At 44.7% G+C, this 27,794-nt stretch overlaps 1 protein-coding gene across 1 annotated transcript in view; it reads right to left on the reverse strand.

Annotated features, from left to right (window-relative positions):
* Positions 1 to 27,794, reverse strand: part of TMEFF2 (transmembrane protein with EGF like and two follistatin like domains 2) — a 1,600,560-nt gene that overhangs the window by 110,006 nt on the left and 1,462,760 nt on the right. The window contains exon 8 of the mRNA XM_040440620.1: positions 11,354 to 11,477. Within this exon, the coding sequence (XP_040296554.1) occupies positions 11,354 to 11,477 (124 nt within the window). The remainder of the gene's footprint in view (positions 1 to 11,353; positions 11,478 to 27,794) is intronic.

Consider the following 27,794-nt stretch of genomic DNA (forward strand, 5'->3'; position numbering starts at 1 on the left):
AGTGTATTATTTCGCTATCAATCAATCTCATTAACAAGTATCTTAGTGGGATTTAAAAAAGGTAAATGGTTTTGATTTTGTAGTACAATGTAAATCCTAATTCTGTAGGTTTAACTATAAATTAGCTTTTATAGAGATAATTAACTACTGTGGTATATCCATATTTGCTTGTGTGTTTAATTTTTTTAAAGGGAGTTTGGGCCCAGCCTTGTAAATTGCATTTAAGGGTCAAACAGATGTTTTGTGAGCAGAGCTTCATATTTGATTAATATTTGATTAATCATTGTGAATCGTAAGTCACCCCAAAAAGTCAAAAGTGTACAAACTGTCAGAAGCCTCTATAATAAATGAGGTTAGACTTTAGACTGAAAAATCCATAGGTATCCCATGCAACAAAGGGCGTACAACATTTTGTAAAATTTGTTACAAATAAATGCAACACATGACAGACTCTCAAACAAATTATGACAGAAAAAAGTTGCTAATATGGTATCCCCTTAGACAGTTTCATCTAACCCTATACAAATTATTGGTTGACTAAGTTTAAGATATAATTTTACATTAGAATTAAAAGGCAATGTTCCATTTCTAGCAAAGACAGCTCTTTCTAAGTAATCCATGTCAGACTAGATGTTCCAAGTTGCACAAAAATTCACCAATATGCCCAAATTTCATCAATTTGCACTATGTTTTGGTGCAGGTGTATGACAGTGTCTAGGTGGGCTGACATTTGTAATGGTGGTCCATTTCCAAATATGTTGCTTATCATAGAAAAAAAAGCCTCTGATTGACCTCACTAGAATATTTGTAAGAACTCGCATGATTTAAACATAGAACTAAATTGGATTTGAGTTTGAAACATTTCTTTACAAGAAACATATTGGGGTTCATTTATTATACTGAAATATGTCTATATGCTATCTGCGTGTTTTGCATGCTTACGCCAGGTCTAAAATTGTGAACGTGGGCAGGGAAAGAGATGGGCAGGCAGGCCCGTCTTAATAATAATTTTCTATGCCTGTTTTAGGCTTAGAAAATGGTCTAAATGTAATACAGCTAAGAAGATGTCTTACATTTAGAACTGGTGCTGGATGCACCAAAGTTTTGGAGAGGCCTGCAGGATCCTCCGAAAGCTATGGGGCTTTATTAAGACTTTAAAATAGACAAATTACCAGGTCCAGATAGCATATAGACCCCTATCCTAAGATAATGAAGTAATGTCATAGACAGACCTTTATTTCTGATATTTAATAACTCCATATTGACAGGAAGCATTCCACAGGATTGCCGCTTAGTAGTGTTGAGCGAGCATGCTCGGCCGAACTAATGTTTGGCTCAAGCATCGCTATGCTCGGCACATGGCGGTACTCGGCCGAGGACCACATGTGCTCGAGCGCCTTGCTCGAGTCTCCACCCCGCATGTTTCACGCCTGCTATGCAGCCAATAAACATGCAGGCAAGTACTGCCCTCACTGTAATGGCAGTAGCCATGTTGGCTACTGGCATTACAGTGAATGGCTGGCGGGAACACGTCATTGGGTGCTATATAGCACCCAATGATGCATGTTCAGATCATTTGTAGTCAGGGAGAAATGCGCTTCGGAAGGGACAGAGAGTGTAGGGAGTCTGATCGCAATCAATTTAGTAGAAAAACTTTTCAAAGACCCAAAAGTCCTTTTAAGGACTATTATGTGTAGTGGCAGGCTGGTAGTATTTTATAGCTACAGTACAATTTTTTCCCCCAATCATTTTCAATACTTTTTATATAGAGGGTGTCTGCAGTGACCAGTGACATCTTTCCAATACCTTATGTGTGTCAGGGCCAGAGATTGGAGAAAAATAAGTGAAAATTAATATATTTTTTCATCATTTTCAATACTTTTTATATAAAGGGTGTATGCAATGACTTGGTATTTCTGTCCAATACGTTCTGTGTGTCAGGGCCAGAGATTGGAGAAAAATAAGTGAAAATTTATATATTTTTTCCATCATTTTCAATCCTTTTTATACAGAGGATGTCTGCAGTGACTTGTGACATCTGTCCAATACTGTCGGGATTCGAACCCGTGACCAGCCACATCCCAGGCGGTAGCCCTGCTTACTAGGCTACCGTCCTCTCTGGACATTCCTCCCTGAAGCCTATTAGTTAACCTCCAGTCTTGCCAAGCCTTGCTCATTATCCTTGATTCCCCACACCTGGTACTTCCCTATATAAGTCCAGCCCCTTGCACTCCAGTTTGCTGATTATTGAGCTCCTGAGCCTTGATCAAGCTTCTCCTCATCTGCTCCTCTTGCTACTGCTGGAAGTCCACTGCTGACCAGGAATTGCCTACCGACTACTCTTCTGCTTTGTCCCTACCTACTGAACTGCTACCACCGTTGCCATCCGGATTGTCTGACCACGCTTACTGCCGCCTGCCCTGACCCACCGCCTGCCTGCTGACTACTCTTCTGCTTTGTTCCTACCTACTGAACTGCTTCCACCGTTGCCATCCGGATTGTCTGACCACGCTTACTGCCGCCTGCCCTGACCCACCGCCTGCCTACCGACTACGCCTCTGCCAGACTTCCTGTGGTCCTTGCCACTGGGCTCCACTCCTACCTCCAGCAAGCGGTCCTCTGACTCAGGTGAGCCTGTAGGACTGTTACAGAATAATCAGCCACACTATGGAGTCCGCAATGGCCACTCTGCGTAAGCAGGTCTCCGAACTTCAAGAATTTGGTACTACATATCAGGAGAAATTTGCCCAGCTCCAAGGCGTAGTCCAAAGCCAGCAAAGGGAGATTATTGAACTACAGAGGCAACACCTGGACGTCCGCGGCGCGGCCGCAGACACCCGCATGCCACTCCCATCAAGATTCGGCGGCGACAGACGCCAGTATCGGGGGTTTCTAAACCAATGCCGCATCTATTTTCAGATGTACCCGGCCCCCTTCACCACTGAGAAAAAGAAGGTGCTATTCATGGTCAATCTCCTGACGGAAGAAGCATTAGCATGGGCATCACCTTACGTGGAGACTAACAGTCAGCTCCTGGACAACCTAAACAACTTCATCACCGCCATGAGCCAAGTCTTCGAAGACCCCAACCGCTGTGCGACAGCTGAGGCGCGACTACATGGTCTGCGGCAAGGGAGACGCTCCATCGCTGAATACACCGCCGAGTTTCGCCGTTGGGTCACGGACACCACCTGGAACCCAGCGGCACAGAGGAGCCAATTCCGGCGAGGCCTGTCAGAATTAATAAAGGACGAACTCGCCAGAGTTGAGGCCCCGGACGATCTGGATGACTTCATTCAGTTATGCATCCGGATAGATCAAAGACTCTCCGAGAGGAAGAAAGAAAGACTCTGGTCCTCGGACCACAGACCCACTTACTCCTTCTCTTCCAACGCCCAGCGTGACCCCCAATCAGCAACTGAACCTATGCAGGTCGACGCTCTACGTAGGTCTCTATCCACAGCTGAGAAGGAGAGACGGCTGGCCGAAAACCTCTGCCTCTACTGTGGGGAGCCGGGTCATTTTGCCATCAAATGTCCTCATAAGATCCGAAAGACTATTGCCGTCACGGAACTAAAGGAGCAACCACAGACTCCAACCCTGCCAGCAGCCCCGGAAAATAACAACACGGCGGCTCATGGATCCCACTTCATCGTTCCCATCCTCATCGACATTGAGGGGCGACAACTCCCCTGTTCAGCAATGTTAGACTCCGGGGCGGGAGGCAACTTCATGGACCTAACCTTCGCCCGCGAAAAGAACATTCCACTGACAATCAAGGCAGCCCCCGTTGACCTGGAAACCGTCGACGGATCCCCACTCTCCTCGGGGCCGGCCACTCACGAGACCACCAAACTACAACTCCTCATAGAACCCGATCACCGCGAAAAGATCCACTTCTCGCTGATCGCTTCCCCGAAGTTCCCGGTGATCTTGGGCATCCCATGGTTGGCCACGCACAACCCCTCGGTGGACTGGGAAACCCGCTGCATACGATTCCCATCCGAGTTCTGCTCGCTAAATTGCTCCCACAAACCCGTCCTTCCACCCGAAGACACCACCATCTCAAAGCTATCCGTCAAGGATCTGCTACCCCCTCAATACAGTGAGTTCCAGGATGTCTGCGACAAGAAAAACGCAGACAAGCTGCCACCACCCCTGCCCTATAGAACTGTTGCCCGGGGCCGAAATACCCTTTGGCAGTATCTACCCCCTCTCAGAGCCTGAACTCAAGGCTCTGAAAGAGTACCTGGACGAGGACCTGAGGAAGGGGTTCATCCGGCCCTCTACCTCCCCAGCGGGAGCCCCCTTTTTCTTCGTAGAGAAAAAAGACTCCTCCCTGCGTCCTTGCATAGACTACAGAAAGCTTAACAACATAACCGTAAAAAAACGGTACCCGCTCCCCCTAATTTCAGAACTCCTCGAGAGACTCCGGGCAGCAAAGATCTTCACTAAACTCGACCTTCGAGGGGCCTACAACCTCGTCCAAATCCGCCCTGGGGACGAATGGAAGACCTCCTTCCGGACACGTTATGGTCATTTCGAGTACCTGGTCATGCCTTTCGGACTCTGCAATGCTCCTGCCACCTTCCAGCACTTCATTAACGACGTCCTCAGGGACATGCTGGATCTGTTTGTAGTCATTTACCTGGACGACATCTTGATCTTCTCTGAAGACCTCGAGCAGCACCGCGAACACGTCCGCAGGGTACTGCAGAGACTCCAACAGAACTCTCTCTATATCAAGCTAGAGAAATGTGAGTTTGAGCGAACCACCACTCAGTTCCTCGGATACATCATCTCCCCTGAGGGCCTAAGTATGGATCCGGGGAAGGTCCAAGCTGTGATGAACTGGCCCGTTCCGAGAAACGAGAAGGAGATACAAAGATTCATTGGCTTCGCCAACTTCTATCGGAAGTTTATCCGGAACTTCTCCAAGGTCCTAGCACCAATCACCCAACTCACCAAGAAGGCAGTCCCCTTCTCCTGGACACTCAAGGCCCAGGAGGCCTTCACCAAGTTGAAACTCCTCTTCACTTCTGCTCCAATCCTAATCCACCCGAACCCCGAGCTACCATTTACAGTCGAAGTGGATGCATCAGACTCCGCGGTGGGGGCAGTTTTGTCACAACGGACACGGGAGAGGATGCTATTACACCCGTGCGCATATTTCTCCCGCCAGATGTCCCCCTCCGAGAAGAACTATGACATCGGGAACAAAGAACTACTGGCGATCAAGGATGCCTTCTCCGAGTGGAGACACCTGCTGGAGGGAGCCACCAACCCCATAATCGTACTAACTGACCACAAGAACCTCGAGTTCATCCGCAGCGCTAAGAGACTCTCAGCCAGACAGGCCAGATGGAGCCTATTCTTTTCCCGCTTCAACTTTCTCATCACCTATCGCCCCGGATCAAAAAACGGCAAGGCTGACGCCCTCTCCAGAATGTTTTCCGAGCCCTCACAGAGTAACAAGGGCCAAAATAACATCCTACCCGAGAGAAGGGTCGTAGGGGCCACCTACTCTAAAGAACTCCTGGGCACAATTAAAGAAGGATATGAAAATGACCCCTTCCTCGCCCACCCCACAGGGAATGTCAGCCTTACGTTTAAGAGCGGTCATTGGTTTCATCAGGACCTACAACTATATGTACCAGAAATCGCACGGCTCGAAGTGCTCAAACTCAACCATGACTCCAAGGTGGCCGGCCATTTTGGCACAAGAAAGACCCAGGAGCTTCTCTCCCGCTCCTTCTGGTGGCCAACATACAAGGAGGACATCAAGAGGTACATCTCCTCGTGCACGGTCTGTGCCCGCAATAAGACTCCTCGTTCCTCTCCCGTGGGTCTGTTACAACCCCTCCCGATTCCCTCCCGCCCCTGGGGCTCGATCTCCATGGACTTTGTGGTAGAACTTCCTCCTTCAAAAGGGATGAACAGCATCCTGGTCGTGGTCGACTGTCTCACCAAGATGGCCCATTTCATCCCCTACAAAGGCCTACCCACCGCCAAACAGATGGCCAATCTTATTCTCAGAGAGGTCTTCAGGCTGCATGGGATCCCAGATGACGTGGTCTCCGACCGAGGCGTACAATTTGCCTCAACGTTCTGGAAGAACTTCTGCCTGGCGCTCGGGGTTAAAGTGAACCTGTCCTCTGCTTTCCACCCTCAGTCAAACGGGCAGACGGAGAGAACTAATCAGACCCTAGAGCAATACCTACGCTGTTTCAGCTCCCACCTGCAGGATGACTGGCTTGTTCATCTCCCCACGGCCGAGTTCGCCTACAACAATGCTGAGCACAGCTTAACCAAGCACAGCCCCTTCTTTGCTAACACAGGCTTGCACCCGGTGTTCATTCCCCACCTACCCATCGCCTCCACCCTCCCAGCAGTGGCCGAACGCCTAACAAACCTACAGGAGGCACAAAAGAACATTATAGACAACCTCCAGCTTGCCCAGAGGCGCTTTAAACAGGGAGCAGACACTCCTGGGAGCGAGAAGAAAATGTCCACGCCCCCAGACTGGTAAAAGAGTTCCACCAACGGCACCCCGGTAAGCCTGCCCCTGCGGTGCCCGGAGGTCACCTTGGAAGGGGGGGAGTACTGTCGGGATTCGAACCCGTGACCAGCCACATCCCAGGCGGTAGCCCTGCTTACTAGGCTACCGTCCTCTCTGGACATTCCTCCCTGAAGCCTATTAGTTAACCTCCAGTCTTGCCAAGCCTTGCTCATTATCCTTGATTCCCCACACCTGGTACTTCCCTATATAAGTCCAGCCCCTTGCACTCCAGTTTGCTGATTATTGAGCTCCTGAGCCTTGATCAAGCTTCTCCTCATCTGCTGCTCTTGCTACTGCTGGAAGTCCACTGCTGACCAGGAATTGCCTACCGACTACTCTTCTGCTTTGTCCCTACCTACTGAACTGCTACCACCGTTGCCATCTGGATTGTCTGACCACGCTTACTGCCGCCTGCCCTGACCCACCGCCTGCCTGCTGACTACTCTTCTGCTTTGTCCCTACCTACTGAACTGCTACCACCGTTGCCATCCGGATTGTCTGACCACGCTTACTGACGCGTGCCCTGACCCACCGCCTGCCTACCGACTACGCCTCTGCCAGACTTCCTGCACCTACTACCTGCCTGCGGTCCTTGCCACTGGGCTCCACTCCTACCTCCAGCAAGCGGTCCTCTGACTCAGGTGAGCCTGTAGGACTGTTACAAATACCTTCTGTGTGTCAGGGCCAGAGGTTGGAGGAATATAAGTGAATTTTTTTTTCATCATTTTCAATACTTTATGTATATAGAGGGTGTCTGCAGTGACTTGTAACATCTGTCCAATACCTTCTGTGTGTCAGGGGTAGAGATTAATGAAATATAAGTGAAAATTAATATATTTTTTCCATCATCTTCAATACTATTTTCTATAGAGGGTGTCTGCAGTGACTAGTGAAATCTGTCCAATACTTTCTGCGTGTCAGGGGCAGAGATTGGAGAAATATAAGTGAAAATGTATATATTTTTATCATCATTTTCAGATGGCATATAGACCCCTATCCTAAGAGAATGAAGTAATGTCATAGACAGACCTTTATTTCTGATATTTAATAACTCCATATTAACAGGAAGCATTCCACAGGATTGCCGCTTAGTAGTGTTGAGCGAGCATGCTCGGCCGAGCTGCTGTTCGGTTAGAGCATCGCTATGCTCGGCACATGGCGGTACTCGGCCGAGTACCGCATCTGCTCGAGCGACATGCTCAAGTCTCCACCCCGCATGTTTTGTGGCTGCTATGCAGCCAATAAACATGCTGTTAAGTATTGCCTTCACTGTAATGCATGTAGCCATGTTGGCTACTGCCATTACAGTGCATGACTGGCGGTAACACGTCATCGGGTGCTATATAGCACCCGATGATGCATGTTCGGCTCATTTGTAGTAAGGGAGAACTGCACTTCGGAAGGGACAGAGAGTGTAGGGAGTCTGATCACAATCAATTTAGTAGAAAAATGTTTCAAAGACCCAAAAGTCCATTTAAGGATTGCGTGTGGTGGCAGGCTGGCAGTATTTTATAGCTACAGTACAATTTTTTTACCCCCATCATTTTTCATATTTTTTATATAGAGAGTGTCTGCAGTGACCAGTGACATCTGTCCAATACCTTCTGTGTGTCAGGACCACAGTTGAAGAAACATAAGTGAAAATTTATATATTTTCCTCTTAATTTTCAATACTTTTTATATAGAGGGTGTCTGCAGTGACTTGTGACATCTGTCCAATACATTCTGTGTGTCAGGGCCAGAGATTGGAGAGCTATAAGTGAAAATTAATATATTTTTTCCATCATTTTAAATACTTTTTATATAGAGGGTGTCTGCAGTTAATTTTGACATCTGTCCAATACCTTCTGTGTGTCAGGGCCAGAGATTGGAGAGCTATAAGTGAAAATTATTATATTTTTTCCATCATTTTCAATACTTTTTATATAGAGGGTGTCTGTAGTGACTTCTGACATCTGTCCAATACCTTCTGTGTGTCAGGGCCAGAGATTTAAGAAACATAAGTGAAAATGAATATATTTTTTCCTTCATTTTCAATACTTTTTCTATAGAGGGTGTCTGCAATGACTAGTGACATCTGTCCAATACCTTCTGTGTGTCAGGGCCAGAGATTGGAGAAATATAAATGAAAATGTATATATTTTTTCCATCATTTTCAATACTTTCTATATAGAGGGTGTCTGCAGTGACTTGTGACATCTGTCTAATACCTTCTGTGTGTCAGGGCCAGAGATTTGAGAACTATAAGTTAAAATTTATATATTTTTTCCATCATTTTCAATGCTTTCTATATAGAGGTTGTCTGCAGTGACTTGTGATATCTGTCCAATACCTTCTGTGTGTCAGGGCCAGAGATTGGAGAAATATAAGTAAAAATTATGTCCCAGTTAGTTAGGCCAATGGCCTCTCTTAGTTGGCTAAATGTATCTTTTTTGAAGTTTGGTATTTTTGTTACTCCCTGAAGATACACTCTTGAATGACAATTGTAAGGTTATTATTTTATGATCACTATTTCCCAGGTGTCCCCCAACCTGCACATCTGTTGTTTTGTCAGGTCTACTGGTTAATGCTAAGTCCAGTATGACCGCCCCTCTAGCCGGGTCCAGAACCAGTTGGGTAAGGTAACTGTCTTTGTTTATTTCCAAGAACCTAATAAGCCACTGAGGAAGGGGTACCTTTAACCCCGAAACGCGTCTGGCACTGGACAGTGAGGTTTAAAAAAAAAAACAATAGCGGCTTCAAGAATATCAGGGTGATTTCACATCTATTACAAAGAAACAAAACCACTGCACAAATAATTGCTTTCAAACACGGAACCAAAGACAAACCTTCGGAGTCACGTGACAGGTTAGCTGATACACCACGAGGGGTGCCGCGGACCACGTGGGACGCCACGTAGGTCCTTGCAGATAAAAACGAGGAGAGAACCCTATATTGCCCGATCAAAAGCACAAGAAAGGCTAACGGTCGGATCTCAGACCCCTGCACCTACGTCCAGTTAGAATATCTGGATATAGGACGAACCCTGAGGTCATTTATATCAACTAATCCTATGTGTCGCCAAATATAGAGTGCCCCCCACCCAGTTATTCTTTTATTTCCAAGAACCTATATCCTTTATGAGATGTACAGGTTTCAGTTTCCAAGCCTATATCTGGGAAGTCCCCCATAATAACAACCTCATGATTTGTCACCTCACCTATCTAGTTTAGTAGTAGATTTTCTGTGGACTCCACATGTTCCTGTCTCTCACTTATATCTTCCTGGACTGTGGGCTTTAAACAGGACTTTACATAAAGCCAAACCCCTCCCCCTCTCTGGTTTTGATGATCTTTCTAAACAGACTGTAACCCTGTACGTTAACTGCCCAGTCATCTTCCCCCTCCTATAAGGTAATTACCCTCCCCAGTCCCTAGTTTAAACAACCTTCCAACCTTCTAGCCATCTTCTCCCCCCTAAACAGCTGCACCTTCCCCATTGAGGTGCAGCCTATCCCTACGATAGAGCCTGTAGCTGACTGAGAAGTCAGACCAGTTCTTCACAAAACCAAACCCCTCCTTCCTACACCAGTTCTTGAGCCATGTGTTAACCTCCCTAATCTCGCGCTGCCTTTCTTGTGTGGCTCGTGGTACAGGTAGTATTTTGGTATCAATTTTTTTGGGTGCATTTTATGTATCTTTTTTTTTTCTGTGTTACAAAACTTTTCTTTTTGCTAAACAGCTTTGTGAAAATGCCTGAAAAATGTCAGAACTACAGCCTTGTGCATTTTTGAAAAGAAAGCATAAAGACAAAAAACACTGCCTAATGAACAATATTGCCAGTAGCAAAAAAAAGTGTGTTCTGCATTTCATATTTGAGCTTAAATCTGGAGCTGGCATGTTTACTGAAAAAATGCTGTTAAAACACCCCTAAAAATGCAGAAGTACAAAAAAGGCATTTTTCAAGTCCCATAGAGAAGCCTATGAGTACAACACTGGATAATATGCCACATAGAGAACATGCGCATAAATCAAATTGGGAAAATATTGGTAATAGTGATGAGCAAAATGATTCATAAAAATATATTTGTTCATCTGTATGAATTCTCTGTGAGGAACTATCCCTCTACACACGATTCCCTACTGTGCCGACAGATCTCGCACAGCCATGAAAATCTCATTCATGAACCATTACTGTGAATGTTCGTGCATGCGCAAGTGATATGCCTACAAAAAAAAATCTGCAATTGTGCACAAATCTTTGCGGTGCATGCCAGTTTGTTGATGCAGATTCGTAGGCATATCATCCATGCATGTGCTGATAGTAACGGTGTATGCGTAAGATTATCAAGGCTATGCAAGATGTGCATTCATGTTGAACTGCTGAGAGGGACAAACATCTAAAGCTGTGGGTATGCTCCCTCACAAATTTGAATTATTTCGGATGAACCAAATTCGATCCGTACAATTTGATTTGCTTGTCACTAATTAGTAAAATTTTGGGTGCATTTTGTATTTTTCTAACTCCCATTAAAGGGCATCTGTCATCAGATTTGTACCTATGAAACTGGCTAAACTGTTGCATGTGACATTGACTTGAAAGCATCTGTGTTGGTTCCATGTTCATATGTGCCTCCATTGCTGAGCAAAATGAAGTTATAATACAGTATATGCAAATGAGCCTCTAGAAGCAACGGGGCCAGGCAGCTTAAACGTGATCACATACTGCCTGCAGATTGTATTGCATTTTGTGGGGACAGGTTCTCTTTAAACTGTAGCTACTAATACCAGTTCTCCACAAGATAGCACTTCATACCTGCAATAAGGCTCCAGCATGTTATTTGACTGTTCACATTTGCCATGTTTACAGTAGCCATCATAAGCATCCGAACAGGAAATATGTGCTCCTCTAACACTTTCTTCTAATTTATTTGCATTCTCTAAAAAAAAAATAATAATAATACAGCAGCATTAGCAATGAGACCATAACATCATAAAAAAGACCAACATTTTCCCTTTTACACTGTGTTACCAATGTAGTCACTACAATTGTTCACATACATACAAAACAACATAAGGAAAGGCAAGCTCATAATACTATTATAACAAAGTGGACACATTTTATTAGTGTGTAAACTATAAAAGAGACTTCTCAAAGAGTAACTAAACTTTTGAATACATTTTAAAATGTTCCTAATTTCATAATAAGACATTTTGTAATATACTTTAATGTTTTTTTTGTATTTTTAATAGACTCCAAAAATGCACCATTCCCTGTGCGCTTACAATTGACTTTTCAGTACACCGTTGACTTCTTAGCGGTGTACGGAGTATGGAGTACACAGAGCCCACACCCCTCAACTAATCCTGGCATAGCACATGGTTACAGGGTACCCATGTGCTATGCCAGGATTTAGTAAACCTTCCTGGGGGGCACGGGCAGGAGAAGCAATATGAGCTCCTTCCCATACTCCCTGCACTGAGGTCCTGTCACGGGGCGCCGCCGATGCACTGACTCTCCGCAGCACCGGCGGCGCCCCCGACTCTGTACAGGAGCGAGGACGCCTGCAGCGTTCTTGTCTCCTAGGTGATGGGGGTGGGACGGACCCGGCCGCGCACGTCTCCTCAGCATGGCCGGCGTTCTCAGTTCCCCCAGCTACCTGATGAAGCCTGAGCACCGAGCTGGGCACTCGATGCTCAGCCATGAACAGCAGGGCGAGTCATGTGACGCTGGCCACATCACATGACCCCTGCTACCCAGTATTTAAACAGGCAGCCTGCTGGCCACAGGTTGCCTGTTATTTAGGTTCTGCTGTGATTTTTCATACCTGCCATACTTACCCTCTGTGTACCTCCTGACGATCCTCTGCCTGCTCCTTCTGTACTGTGATGCTCTCCTGGTATTCAGACCCTGGCTATCTCCTGACCATCCTATGTTGACTCCTTTGGTACTTCACGACACTCCTGGTATTTATGACCCCGGCTTCTCCTGACTATTCTTTGCTTGCTCCATTTGTACTTCATTGCTCTCCTGGTATTGACTCGGTCCGTTCACTCTCTGTTGTTTGTCTGGTCTGTCCTCCCAGCACTTATTCAAAGCTAGGGATTGCCGTCCAGTCGTCCCCAGTCATTAGAACTTGCGAGGCAAGTAGGCAGGGCCAGGGGTATGAGTGGAGCGCAGTGGTCACTATCCTCCCCTCTGTGTGTGTGTGTACGCAACCATTACAGGTCCCATTGATAAACTGTAGAGCCTGTACTCCGTACACCACTGAGAAGTCAGCAATGTACTGAAAAGTCAATTTTAAGCGCACAGGGAAAGGTGCATTTTGGGGGGGGGGGGTCTATTAAAAATACAAAAAACATTAATAAAGTATATTACAAAATGTGTTATTATGACATTAGGGACATTTTAACAAAAATGTATTCAAAAGTTTAGTTACTCTTTAACATATTCACACAGTGTGGGCAGACAGATTTAGTACCACAAAACACTCTAAAGGCTCTTTTAGACCTGCAGATTTTGCCAGCAATTTTCAGGAAGGAAGCGTTCCTTCCCGGCAAATGCCTGCTTGTAGTGGAGGAGACCGCTGCAATTACATGCAGCGATCCCTTCTACAGTATGGGGAAGAAGGTTTGGATAATGCCATCACTCTTTCCCATACAAAATCATTATTTGTCAGTAGCAGATTGTGATTAGACAACATGATCAGCCATCGTCAAGTGATGATTTTTAAACCTCCTTAACCCCTTCAAGACCAAGCCAGTTTTTACCTTCAGGACCAAGCCACATTTTGCAAATCTGACATGTTTCATTTTATGTGTATTTTGATGAACGGACAGACTGGAGTGACAAGTGTCTTGACTGACGGACAGGCTGGAGTGACAGGTGTCTTGACAGATGGACAGGCTGGACTGACAGTTGTCTTGATGGACGGACAGGCTGGAGTGACAGGTGTCTTGATGGACAAACAGACTGGAGTCACAGGTGTCTGGATGAGGTGATGATGACAGGACTGGACAGGACTGATCTGTCACTGACTGGGGCAAATCAGGCACAGAAGAGTGGTAAATCGGCACTGAAGGTGTTAATTATGTATGAGGCACAGAACTGATGACAGATGACAGGCTGTTGATGAGGCACAGAACTGATCTGTGTCACTGATTGGGGCACAGAAGCAGCTTTTCGGCACACAAGGGGTTAATTCTCTCTGGTAATACTGTACTGCAGCGCTTCACACTATTTCCTTCTCTGATCGCTTCCCTGGGATGATCAGAGAAGGAGAAGCACATATTGCCTCCCTAACCCCCCTTACCTACCCGATGCGCTGCTATTGGTCCCTCTGCAGTTATGGACCAATCACAGCGATTGAGGATAGGTCAGCCTCCAATTCGGTTATTGCCGGCGTCAATGGTTGCCTAGCAACCCCAGCATGCCGACTTCACTGAACTGTCAGCGCATCGATCCATGCACTGACAGTGAAACCCGATCACGTACATGCATGTGGAGATGCAGTAAGGCACCACATTTCCCCACGTACATTTCCGTGATATTGTGGTAAAGGGTTAAAGATTGTAATTGCTCTATGAATGATTGTTTGCTCGTTCATCAGGTAATCAGCGGCACTATTACACAGGGAGGTTCATCGCTAATGAGCGTTCCTATAAAGGCTCGTCAGTAATTGTCTGCCTGACAATCGCCTTGTGAAATACAGTCTTGATTCTGTGCAAATCTGGGCAAAAAATAATATGATATTTTACTGCATCATGTAAATGAATCCTTCCAGAGACATTCTCCCCAGGAAGAATGGCTGGAGTATTGTCACCTCTATGGTGCATAACACAATAGAATTCTGTAAGAAATCAGAAGCACACAGAGGGATGGAAAGGCCCAATTGGTTGCCTTTGTATATCAAATGTATCTGCCCACTCGCGCTACCGTGGCCACTTGACACTCCTCACCCGTAAGGGAATCGCTGCTAGGTTCCCAAACACAGTCTGCTGCTTGGACTGGTGAAATCTGAACACACGTATATAAAAGGAGTCTGGTTTCTGAAACAACCAGAGTGGGAACCTGCGCTGATTACGGTGTAGTCAAGGGTTTAGAGACACAAATAAAAAGTTGTATGGATTGGTACCTTATAGGAGAGCGATCTATGCGTGGAAGATCCTCCTTGTTATTGCAGGGAAGCTGGTGTCCGGATGGCTTCTGGTTCAACCTTCTAGCATGAGTGATGCTCCAGCCGGCAGCAAATCACTCGTGCGAAGGAACCACCAGTTTGAAGTCCGGGAATTTCGGTGTGTGATGTCACCGCACTCTGTATGGATGCCTTCAGGGGACAAAAACTCTCCGACGCGTTTCTGAGCCAGTCGGGCTCCTTCGTCAGGGATGGTGAGATTTGTCAGTCCTGAGAATAAATAGGCACTCGTTCCCATGACAACCACTGGTTTATTATAACAAGGAGTGTTTAACCCCGTTCGGTTTATGGGTTAGTATTATGCATTAATCAAAGGCAAATAGTTTGATCTCCTGATTTAAGCCATATGGGGCTAAACTGTTTAATTAAAAAATCCATTTACTTTCTTTCCGTGACATTTCCTTAATATAATTGCCACCTCTTTTGTTGGTGGGCACCTTTTCAATGCTTCCAAATATGGATCCCGCAAAGTTGCCCGCATGATTTTGGGCATAATGGCGGGATAGTGGGTGTCCCTCAAATTTTTTGTGTATATTATTGATGTGCTCTCTGATTCTGTTTTTTAGCTGTCTTTTTGTTCTCCCCACGTATATTTTTTGGCAGGGACATCTTATATAGTATATGACTCCTGTGGTATTGTATGTCATGTAATGGTTGATTTTAAAAACGGAGTTTTTTTTCTTTTATTTCCATTATTGGTCCTTTTGTGAATTTCTTTTGTTAGTTTACAGTTGGCACATAATTTACAGGGATAAAAACCCTTCTTCATAGTTTATGTATAGGTGGTTTATTGATTGTGATAGAAGGTGCCACCAGGTTAGAAAGGTTTGGGGCCTTCTTAAATATGAATTTTGGATATTCTGTGATCATTTCACCAATTTGCTTGTCCTGTTTTAATATTTCCCAATGCCGTCTTACAGTTTTTTTGAAAATTGAGGTGCTTTCACTATATCTGCTGATGATAGGGATTTCAATGGTTTGCGGTCCTACGTGTTTGTCATCTTTTGGTAATTTTACTTTATCTTGTCTTGTGTCTTTCTGTAGTAACGCGGATTGATCAAGTCTAATAACTTGATCTGCGATTGGTACCAGATTTTTTTATATCGTATCCCTTTTTCCATGAATTTTTAATTTCATTTTTAGGATTCTTCTCTGTAATCCCTATCATTGGTGCAGTTTCTCCTTGCTCGTATATATTGGCTACATGGGATGTTATTTAACCAAATTGGTATGTGACAGCTATTGAGGGGTATAAAACTATGACACGGACACCAATAGTTTTATACCCCTCAATAGCTGTCACCTACCAATTTGGTTAAATAACATCCCATGTAGCCAATATATACGAGCAAGGAGAAACTGCACCAATGATAGGGATTACAGAGAAGAATCCCAAAAATTAAATAAAAAATTCATGGAAAAGGGATACGATATAAAAAATCTGGTACCAATCGCAGATCAAGTTATTAGACTTGATCAATCCGCGTTACTACAGAAAGACACAAGACAAGATAAAGTAAAATTACCAAAAGATGACAAACACGTAGGACCGCAAACCATTGAAATCCCTATCATCAGCAGATATAGTGAAAGCACCTCAATTTTCAAAAAAACTGTAAGACGGCATTGGGAAATATTAAAACAGGACAAGCAAATTGGTGAAATGATCACAGAATATCCAAAATTCATATTTAAGAAGGCCCCAAACCTTTCTAACCTGGTGGCACCTTCTATCACAATCAATAAACCACCCATACATAAACTATGAAGAAGGGTTTTTATCCCTGTAAATTATGTGCCAACTGTAAACTGACAAAAAAATTGACAAAAGGACCAATAATGGAAATAAAAGAAAAAAAACTCAGTTTTTAAAATCAACCATTACATGACATGCAATACCACAGGAGTCATATACTATATAAGATGTCCCTGCCAAAAAATATACGTGGGGAGAACAAAAAGACAGCTAAAAACCAGAATCAGAGAGCACATCAATAATATACACAAAAAATTTGAGGGACACCCACTATCCCGCCATTATGCCCAAAATCATGCGGGCAACTTTGCGGGATCCATATTTGGAGGCATTGAAAAGGTGCCCACCAACAAAAGAGGTGGCAATTATATTAAAGGGGTTGGCCACCCTAAGTATCAAAAATCCAAAAAGCCCCAGACAATAGCCAAAACCATGAAGTTTTTATATCATGTGAAATGTACTGGCTATATGTCCTTTTTCTAACCTGTTCCCCATGGCACACTTCCCTGGAGGAACTTCCTCAGACAGCCTGTGTGGGAGGAGCAGCTGTAAAGTGAAAGTAAAAATCCCAGCATGCACTGCAGCAAGTATCTTCAGAGGAGCAGTCACATGACATCCCCACCCACCTGTGTTCCCATGGAGACAAGAGCCCCTCCGACGTTATAAATATCTCAGTCATCAGTGAATAACTGCAGACATAGTAATAGGAAGAACACCCCAGTCCCAGTAATAAAGAGAGGACACTGCCCGTCCCACACAGTCACTACCATGTATCACACATTTGTTGTTGGGGGAGTTACCCTGTTCATAAACTTGCTGTGGAGCCTAGTAATTTCTAGTTGTGCCACTGGATGTAAGCCATGAACAGAATGAATAGAAGGGGAGATTTATCATCTGCCTTGTTTCTGAAATGTGGTGTTAAAAAGTTGCAAACTATGTGTTTGCGACTTTTCAACTGTGCCTTTAAAATAAAAAGGGTGGGGGGGGCGTGACAATGGCCAGGAGGGGGCGTGACCAGTCGCCTCAACAAATTTTCGTTCATTTTCGCCAGTTTTCTGACTCAAATGAAGCCAGAAGTACAAAATTGATCTTCTCACATAGCGAGGAGCATCCTGTCTATCATCACATGACTTGCTCCCAGCTGACAGCCTAGAAATCATCTATGAGTATAGGATTACGCTTCACCTGGGGAAAAAGAGAAATGATTGTAGTCCGACATCTCTGTATACAGTGTACAGGGGGTCACATATCTGTATATACAGTATAAAGGGGGTCACAAATTACCAGTGTACACTGGTACCTTATAAACAGTATATAGTTGTATGTGTCCTACCTGTACACTGTATATAGAGACACCCCCTTCCCTGTACACTGTGTATTATGATAATAATGAGATCCTCCGGTGCAGGGGGTCACACATCTCTATATACAGTGTACAATGATGGTGGTGGTGGGGTCACATATCACTGCATACAGTATACAGAGGGTCACACATCTATATACGGTATACAGTGGTGGCGATGGGAGTCACATATCACTGCAAGCAGTATACAGAGGGTGACACATCTCTATATACAGTATACAGTGGTGGTAGGGGTCATATATCACTGCATACAGTATACACAGGGTGACACATCTCTATATACAATATACAGTGGTGGGGGTGGGGGTCACATATCACTGCATACAGTATACAGAGGGTCACACATCTATATACAGTATATAGTGAGTGGTGGCGATGGGAGTCACATATCACTGCATACAGTATACAGAGGGTCACACATCTATACATACAGTGTACAATGGTGGTGGTGGGGGTCACATATCACTGTATACAGAGGGTCACACATCTCTATATGCAGTATACAGTGGTGGTGGTGGTGGTCACATATCACTGCATACAGTATACAGAGGGTCACATATCTCTGTATACAGTGATGGGGGTCACATATCACTGCATACAGTATACAGAGGGTCACACATCTCTATATACAGTATACAGTGGTGGTGGTGGTGGTCACATATCACTGCATACAGTATACAGAGGGTCACACATCTATATACAGTATACAGTGGTGGTGGTGGTGGTCACATATCACTGCATACAGTATACAGAGGGTCACACATCTATATACAGTATACAGTGGTGGCGATGGGAGTCACATTTCACTGCATACAGTATACAGAGGGTCACATATCTCTGTATACAGTGATGGGGGTCACATATCACTGTATACAGAGGGTCACACATCTCTATATACACTATACAGTGGTGGTGGTGGTGGGGGTCACATATCACTGCATACAGTATACAGAGGGTCACATATCTCTGTATACAGTGATGGGGGTCACATATCACTGTATACAGTATACAGAGGGTCACACATCTCTATATACAGTATACAGTGGTGGGGGTCACATCAATGTATGGGGGGGGTCACATATCACTATATACAGTGTGCAGGAAGGAGAGAGCACACATTTACAGATGAGACCAGTGACTGCTGCTGATATCACTGACCTCAGCCATATTGACAGCTCAGAAGGGGTTAAACTGTTGGTCTGGCTGTAATAAACATGTCTGTGATAAGATCACAGAGCAGAGGGGCCATAAACAGAACAGACACTGGGATTGCTCACAGTTTGTGTTCCACAGCACCTTCCTGGCTCTGATACATCCTCACATACAGCAGTAGCCTCTCAGTACAGGAGACAGAGTGCATGGAGTCTACAGACAGTCAGCTTCCATCAGCCATCACAGCTTCTCCTCAGTCTCCCTTTCTCCTGCAAAAGTTTCTTTATTTCTGCTTGAATCTTCCTGCTAAGCCCCTCCAGCCCTGCACAGCCAGGAGCGTCAGTCACAGAAGGAAAGCACATCTGATTCAAGCAGGGTGCTTTAGGACCCAGGGAGCAGCACACTCCTTCAGGCATGGACGGGTTTGCTCCTCCATGGCACGTGCAGCTATGGATGAGACAGGCAGCTGTGAGAGCAGGACAGGAGGGGGCGTGGTGAGAGCAGGACAGGAGGGGGCGTGGTGAGAGCAGGACAGGAGGGGGCGTGGTGAGAGCAGGACAGGAGGGGGCGTGGTGAGAGCAGGACAGGAGGGGGCGTGGTGAGAGCAGGACAGGAGGGGGCGTGGTGAGAGCAGGACAGGAGGGGGCGTGGCTGCCAATAGCAGGAAAACCAGGCAGATCTGCTTAAGAAGATCTATTATTAAGTGTAATATCTCCCTACTTTCTTCACAGTTGTAATAAGTGCTAACAAAGTGGCCAACCCCTTTAAGGAAATGTCACGGAAAAAAAGTAAATGGATTTTTTAATTAAACAGTTTAGCCCCATATGGCTTAAATCAGGAGATCAAACTATTTGCCTTTGATTAATGCATAATACTAACCCATAAACCGAACGGAGTTAAACACTCCTTGTTATAATAAACCAGTGGTTGTCATGGGAACGAGTGCCTATTTATTCTCAGGACTGACAAATCTCACCATCCCTGACGAAGGAGCCCGACTGGCTCAGAAACGCGTCGGTTGTTTTTTTTCCCCTGAAGGCATCCATACAGAGTGCGGTGATGTCACACGCCGAAATTTCCGGACTTCAAACTGGTGGTTCCCTCGCACAAGTGATTTGCTGCCGGCCGGAGCATCACTCATGCTGGAAGGTTGAACCAGAAGCCATCCGGACACCAGCTTCCCTGCAATAACAAGGAGGATCTTCCACGCATAGATCGCTCTCCTATAAGGTACCAATCCATACAACTTTTTATTTGTGTCTCTAAACCCTTGACTACACCGTAATCAGCGCAGGTTCCCACTCTGGTTGTTTCAGAAACCAGACTCCTTTTATATGCCTTTGTATATCAGTTTAGAACTCTAGAAATGTACTGTACACAGCCATAATACACCGAAGTGCATGAGACCATATTGTTTTCACAATTAGGAAATTACAAATAAGCATCTTACTGTATTAGTTCTGTACTGTACATATGTATGAATTTGCCTCTGGTGTTTTTTTAATTGTAGGAAAAAAGACAAAATAAGCACAACTGGATTTTTTTGGCACCTATTTTTTTTTGCTGCAGTTTTTGTGATGGTTTTTCTTGCATTTTCTGTAGTATTATATTGCCAATAGTATTTTCTTCACAGCAATTTTTCCCTTTAGAGAATGTGCTGGCAAAACACCTGAAAAACTGCCAAGAGTTACAGCCAGTGTTCCCTCTAAGCTGCATTCTTTGGAATTGAAAAGTTAAAAAATCCAAACTCTACAGCAGGTAAAGCTGTTATTGAGATTATTAATCCTCATAAGTATGTTGTTTTTAGGGCTCATGACCACAACCGTGGTTTTGCTCAGCATCCGCATCATCTCAATGGGGCCGCAAAACATGCAGACAGCACACCCATGTGCTGTCCGCATCCATAAGTCTATTCTGCAGCCCCATAAAAAAATAAAACATGTCCTATTCTTGTCCTTTTTGAGGACACTTCTGAAGGAGTTAAAAAAAATGGCGGCAGGATCTTGTCAGGTATCTGTATTTTGAGAATCTGCGATTGGCGAACAGCAAAAACGGCGATGGCATGTGCATGAAGCCTTACACTCACCTTTTCAGAATGTATAGTTCACACTTCAGTTATATGTTTAGTCATTTCTATCGATTATTTTGTGCCAAAACTAGGTGTGGGTCAAACACCCATAACAGGAGGACATTTTTCCATTATCTCTGAGTAAGCTTCACTATTATTTTTGGCTCACAATAACTAAAAAAATTGTGTAGCCTGCATTTCCTATTTCTTATGGACTTTAAGGCAACATCTAAAGCTGGCATATTTTATTAGTCACACTATTGTATTACCAATAGTATTTTCTTAATGGCAACTTTTCCCTATAGAGAATGTGCTGGCAAAACACCTGAAAAACTGCCAAGAGCTACAGCCAGTGTTCCCTCTAATCTGCATTCTTTGGAATTGAAATAGTTAAAAATTCAAACTCTACAGCAGGTAAAGCTGTTATTGAGCTGATTAGTTCTCATATATATGCACATGCTAATTTTCTGTTTTCCTTTTCTAAACAATAGTTTTATTTATATGTTTTTCTCATTTCACTTCACCAACTTAAACTTTTGTGTTCTGATCCATCACATAAAATTCAGATTAACAAAACACTGAACTTAAGGCTGTAATGTAACAAAATACGAAAAAAGTCAAGGGGGGTAAATACTTTTGCAAGGCACAGTAGCAGCCATGGGTTCTTAGAAGCAGCTGCCTAACTCTACGAAAATGGCTGTGGCCCACAAAGCAGGAGAGAGCTGATATTCCGCGGCAGAGCATTCCAGAGAGTAGATGCAGCTGAAGAAAAGTATTGAATAAATGAACAACGGAGAGTATGCGAAGAGTGGCAGACGGAAATGAGGGAGAAGATGTATGGCGGTGCAGCACTGTGGAGAGCTTTGTAGATGAGGTTTGAACTGTATTCTGTTGTAGATGGGCAACCAGTGAAGTGATTGGAACAAGCTAGAAACATCAATGTAGTGGGGGGACAGATAGATGAGCCTGTCTGTGGCATTTAGGACAGACTGAATGGGGGAGAGTTTAGTGAGAGGAAGATCAATTAGTAATGAATTTCAGTAGTTAAAATGAGAATGATTCAAAGCAACAAGAGTTTTTGCCATTTCCATTGTAAGAAAAGAGCGGATTGTGGAGATGTTCTTGAGATGCAGACAACAAGATCATGAAAGTGATTGAATATGGGGAACAAGGTAAAGATCCAAGTTAAACATGACCCCAAGACAGCGAACGTGCTGCCCAGGAGTTATCACAGTACCTCAGACTGAAATTGAAATAACAAGTTTAGGCGGGTTAGTAGATGGGGGAAAGACAAAAAGTTCAGTTTTTGAGAGATTCAGTTTTAGATACAGAGAAGACATGATTAGAGTTAAGCGGACACCTGGATGTTCGGGTTCGACGGGTTCGGCCGAACTTCACAAAAAAACTTGACCCCAAACCCTATTGAAGTCAATGGGGACCTGAACTTTTGAGCGCTAAAATGGCTGTTAAAATGTAATGGAAAGGGCTAGAAGGCTGCAAATGTCATCAAAATGTGGTTAAGAGCATGGCAAGTGCTCTGCAAACAAATGTGGATAGGGAAATGACTTCAAATAACATAAAATATGTAAAAATAAAAAATAATAATCTTGATCTAGGAGGACAAGGTCCATATGTAGTAGGAGGTGGGGGAGGAGGAGGTAGCCTACACTGTTTTTTTGTTTTAATAATTTTTTTAAATTAGGGTACACCCCAAAACATTGGGAAATATAACCTGTGATAACTCCCTCCAGCCGTGCTAAACAAACGTTCAGACAATACACTGGCTGCAGGGCAGACCAGCGCCTCCAAGGCATAAAGGGCAAGCTCAGGCCATGTAACCAATTTGGAGACCCAGAAGTTGAAGGGGGCAAACCCATCAGTCAGTTCCGTGTAGGCGTGTGCACACATACTGCCCCACCATGTCGCACTTCCCCGTGATGTTCAAGATCCAATTGGATATCTTCTCTATCAACTTTCGATGTTCTTTTCTGCGCCTACCATGTTGATCACGGTTAGCGGGGAATTAGGGATCTACGCCGGAGAGGGAGCGTGAGAAAGGGATACCACATCCAGGGAGGTTAATTGTTTGAAATTAAATGTGATCGAGCGGAAAAGTGGGACAAATTTTTGAAGCACAAATGTGGGACAAGTTGTTAAAGTTTAAGTATTGAATGAAAGCAGGGGGCGTGCATCAATTAAAGAAGATTTTTAGAAATTTAATTCCCTGTCATCTATGCAGAGCAGGGGTTTGTATACGGCAAAATTGGTAAAATGTCACCTGACAATGTAACAGACGATTTTTTTAAATTTATGTCCCTGTCACCAATGCAGAGCAGGAGTTAAATCACGGCAAAAATGGTCAAATGTCACCCAAGAATGTAACAGACAAATGAGTGAAATTTTTTTACCTGTCTACTAGGTATAGCAGGGGTATATCACAGCCTAAAATTGGTGTATTTCACCCGAATATGTAACAGACAAATTAGTGAAATTTTTTGCCTGTCTACTAGGTAGAGCAGGGGTATATCACACCCAAAAATTGGTTAATTTCAACAGAAAATGCACCCTCCTACACCGGCTAGTCCCAGAGCTGCTAGATTTTGCCTATTATCGCACACCACCAGGCCAGGCTTGAGGCTCACTGGCACCAACCACTCATCGGCCTGTTGTTCAAGGCCCGTCCACAGCTCCTGCGCGGTGTGGGGTTTGTCCCCCAAACAGATAAGTTTTAAAACTGCCTGCTGTTGGGGTACTTCCTCTTTCGCTCCAGTGTATGGGAGATAGAGAGCTGAACGCTTCCGTGGGACATTGTGGAGATGCTTGGTGACCCAGGTGGTGGTGTTGCTGGCAGATCCTCTGTTTGCGGGTGGCAGGTTCCACTGTCACTCCAGAGGTGGATGAAGAGGCCGAGACTGCAGCAGAAAAGGAAGCAGGAGGAGCCAGAGACCTTTCTTGGTTTTTGAGGTGTCTACTCCACTGCAGCTCGTGCTTTGCACTTAAATGCCTGGTCATGCAGGTTGTGCTCAGGTTGAGAACGTTTATGCCTCACTTCAGACTTTGATTGCACAGCGTGCAAACCACTCGTGTCTTGTCATCAGCATATTGTCTGAAGAACTGCCACGACAGGGAACTCCTTGAAGCTGGTTTTGGTGTGCTCGGTCCCTTGCCGCGGTAGGCAGTAGCAGGCGTTCTGTCTAGGGGACGGCCACACCGCTTTTGCACCCTGCTCCCTCTTCTGCTGTGCTGGTGGCTCTGTGCGACCAACGCCTCTTCCTCCGAACTACACAGGTCACTCGCATGACCTTGATTCCATGTGGTGTTGAGGACCTCATCGTCCTCCACATCAGCTTCCACCCAGTCTTCACCCCTGCACTCCTTGTCGGTCTGTACACTTTCGAAAGCCACAGCAGTTGGCACCTGTGTTTTGTCGTCATCTGAGACGTGCTGCGGTGGTCCTCCCATGTACTCATCTTGAAACATAAGTGGTTGGGCATCGGTGCACTCAATTACTTCCACTTCTGTGGCAGGGCTAGGTGGATGGCTCTGAGAAACCCTGCTAGCAGAGTCTACAAAAAGCAGAAGAGACTGCTGCATGACTTGGGGCTCAGACTGCTTGGCTGATTTGCAAGGGGGGTAGGTGAAAGACTGATGGACATCGGCTGCAGGTGCTAACTCTGATCTTTCAGCAGGAGACTGGGTGGGAGACAATGTGAAGGAACTGGATGCACTGTCAGCAACCCAACCTACTATTGCCTGTACTTGTTCTGGCCTCACCATTCATAGAGCCGCATTAGGCCCGACCAAATAACGCTGAATGTTCTCTCGCCTACTCGCACTTGAGGAAGGTGTTTCACTTGTGCGTGTAGCTGGCACAGATCGACCACGTCCTCACCCTGCAACAGGAGCTCCACCAGCAGCACCATGACAGGGGCCACGTCCCTTATTTGATGCTCTCCTCATATTTCTCAAATTTAAGATTTTGCCCTAAATGGGTGTTTTTTTTTAATAACAGAATAGAACACCAGTATCTAATGCATGTATCTGACACTGACAGATGAAGCATAGGCCCCTGATGTACGGTATTGCCAAAAATGGGTGTTTTATTAAACCCAGAATATTATTGCAGTATTTCAAGCTTGTATCTCACACTGACAGATGCATAAAAGGCTGCAAATTTTTATTTTTGTCCAAAATTGGTGTTTTTTTTAAACCCAGAAAATTATTGAAGTATTTCAAGCTTGTCTTACACACTGACAAAGGCTGCAAATTCACCAGATGTAGGGTATTGCCCAAAATGGGTGTTTTTTTTTTTATAACAGAATAGAACACCAGTATCTAACGCATGTATCTCACACTGACAGATACAGGAAAGGCTGCAAATTTAGTTTTTTTGTCTAAAAATTGTGTTTTTTTAAACCCAGAAAATTATTGAAGTACACTGCTCAAAAAAATAAAGGGAACACTTAAACAACACAATGTAACTCCAAGTCAATCACACTTCTGTGAAATCAAACTGTCCACTTAGGAAGCAACACTGAGTGGCAATCAATTTCACATGCTGTTGTGCAAATGGGATAGACAACAGGTGGAAATTATAGGCAATTAGCAAGACACCCCCAATAAAGGAGTGGTTCTGCAGGTGGTGACAACAGACAACTTCTCAAGTCCTATGCTTCCTGGCTGATGTTTTGGTCACTTTTGAATGCTGGCGGTGCTTTCACTCTAGTGGTAGCATGAGACTGAGTCTACAACCCCCACAAGTGGCTCAGGTAGTGCAGCTTATCCAGGATGGCACATCAATGCGAGCTGTGGCAAGAAGGTTTGCTGTGTCTGTCAGCGTAGTGTCCAGAGCATGGAGGCGCTACCAGGAGACAGGCCAGTACATCAGGAGACGTGGAGGAGGCCGTAGGAGGGCAATAACCCAGCAGCAGGACCGCTACCTCCGCCTTTGTGCAAGGAGGAACAGGAGGAGCACTGCCAGAGCCCTGCAAAATGACCTCCAGTAGGCCACAAATGTGCATGTGTCTGCTCAAACGGTCAGAAACAGACTCCATGAGGGTGATATGAGGGCCCGACATCCACAGGTGGGGGTTGTGCTTACAGCCCAACACCGTGCAGGACGTTTGGCATTTGCCAGAGAACACCAAGATTGGCAAATTCGCCACTGGCGCCCAGTGCTCTTCACAGATGAAAGCAGGTTCACACTGAGCACATGTGACAGACGTGACAGAGTCTGTAGACGCCGTGGAGAACGTTCTGCTGCCTGCAACATCCTCCAGCATGACCGGTTTGGCATTGGGTCAGTAATGGTGTGGGGTGGCATTTCTTTGGAGGGCCGCACAGCCCTCCATGTGCTCGCCAGAGGTACCCTGACTGCCTTTAGGTACCGAGATGAGATCCTCAGACCCCTTGTGAGACCATATGCTGGTGCGGTTGGCCCTGGGTTCCTCCTAATGCAAGACAATGCGAGACCTCATGTGGTTGGAGTGTGTCAGCAGTTCCTGCAAGACGAAGGCATTGATGCTATGGACTGGCCCGCCCGTTCCCCAGACCTGAATCCAATTGAGCACATCTGGGACATCATGTCTCGCTCTCTCACGTTGCACCACAGACTGTCCAGGAGTTGGCAGATGCTTTAGTCCAGGTCTGGGAGGAGATCTCTCAGGAGACCGTCCGCCACCTCATCAGGAGCATGCACAGGTGTTGTAGGGAGGTCATACAGGCACTTGGAGGCCACACACACTACTGAGCCTCATTTTGACTTGTTTTAAGGACATTACATCAAAGTTGGATCAGCCTGTAGTGTGTTTTTCCACTTTAATTTTGAGTGTGACTCCAAATCCAGACCTCCATGGGTCGAAAAATTTGATTTCCATTTTTTTATTTTTGTGTGATTTTGTTGTCAGCACATTCAACTATGTAAAGAACAAAGTATTTCAGAAGAATATTTAATTAACTCAGATCTAGGATGTGTTATTTTTGTGTTCCCTTTATTTTTTTGAGCAGTGTATTTCAAGCTTGTCTTTCAGACTGACAAATGCTGCAAAGGAACCAGATGTAGGGTATTGCCAAAAATGGGTGTTTTTTTAAAACCAGAAAATTATTGCAGTATTCCTAGCACGTATGTCACACTAACAAATGCAGCATAGGCTGCAAAATTAAGTATTTTGGCCAAAATGGGTGGTTTTTTAATAACAGAATAGAACACGAGTATCTAACACGTGTATCTGACACTGACAGATGCAGCAAAGGCTGCAAATTTAGTTTTTTGCACAAAATGCTTTTTGTTTTGTTTTTTTATAATAGAATAGAACACCAGTATCTAACGCATGTATCTCTCACTGACAGATGCAGCAAAGGCTGCAAATTTAGTTTTTTGCCCAAAATGTGTGTTTTTTTAATAACCGAATAGAACACCAGTATCTAATGCGTGTATCTCACACTGACAGATGAAACATAGGCCCCTGATGTAGGGTATTGCCAAAAATGGGTGTTTTATTAAACACAGAATATTATTGCAGTATTTAAAGCTTGTATGTCACACTAACAAATGCAGCATAGGCCCCAGATGTAGGGGATTGCCAAAAATTGGTGTTTTTTTAAACCCAGAATATTATCGCAGTATTTCAAGCTTGTATCTCACACTGAAAGATGCATTATAGGCTGCAAAATTAAGTATTTTGCCAAAAATGTGTTTTTTTAAATAACAGAATAGTACACCAG

This window comes from Bufo bufo, chromosome 7, assembly GCF_905171765.1.
Source record: "Bufo bufo chromosome 7, aBufBuf1.1, whole genome shotgun sequence".
NCBI lineage: Eukaryota > Metazoa > Chordata > Amphibia > Anura > Bufonidae > Bufo > Bufo bufo.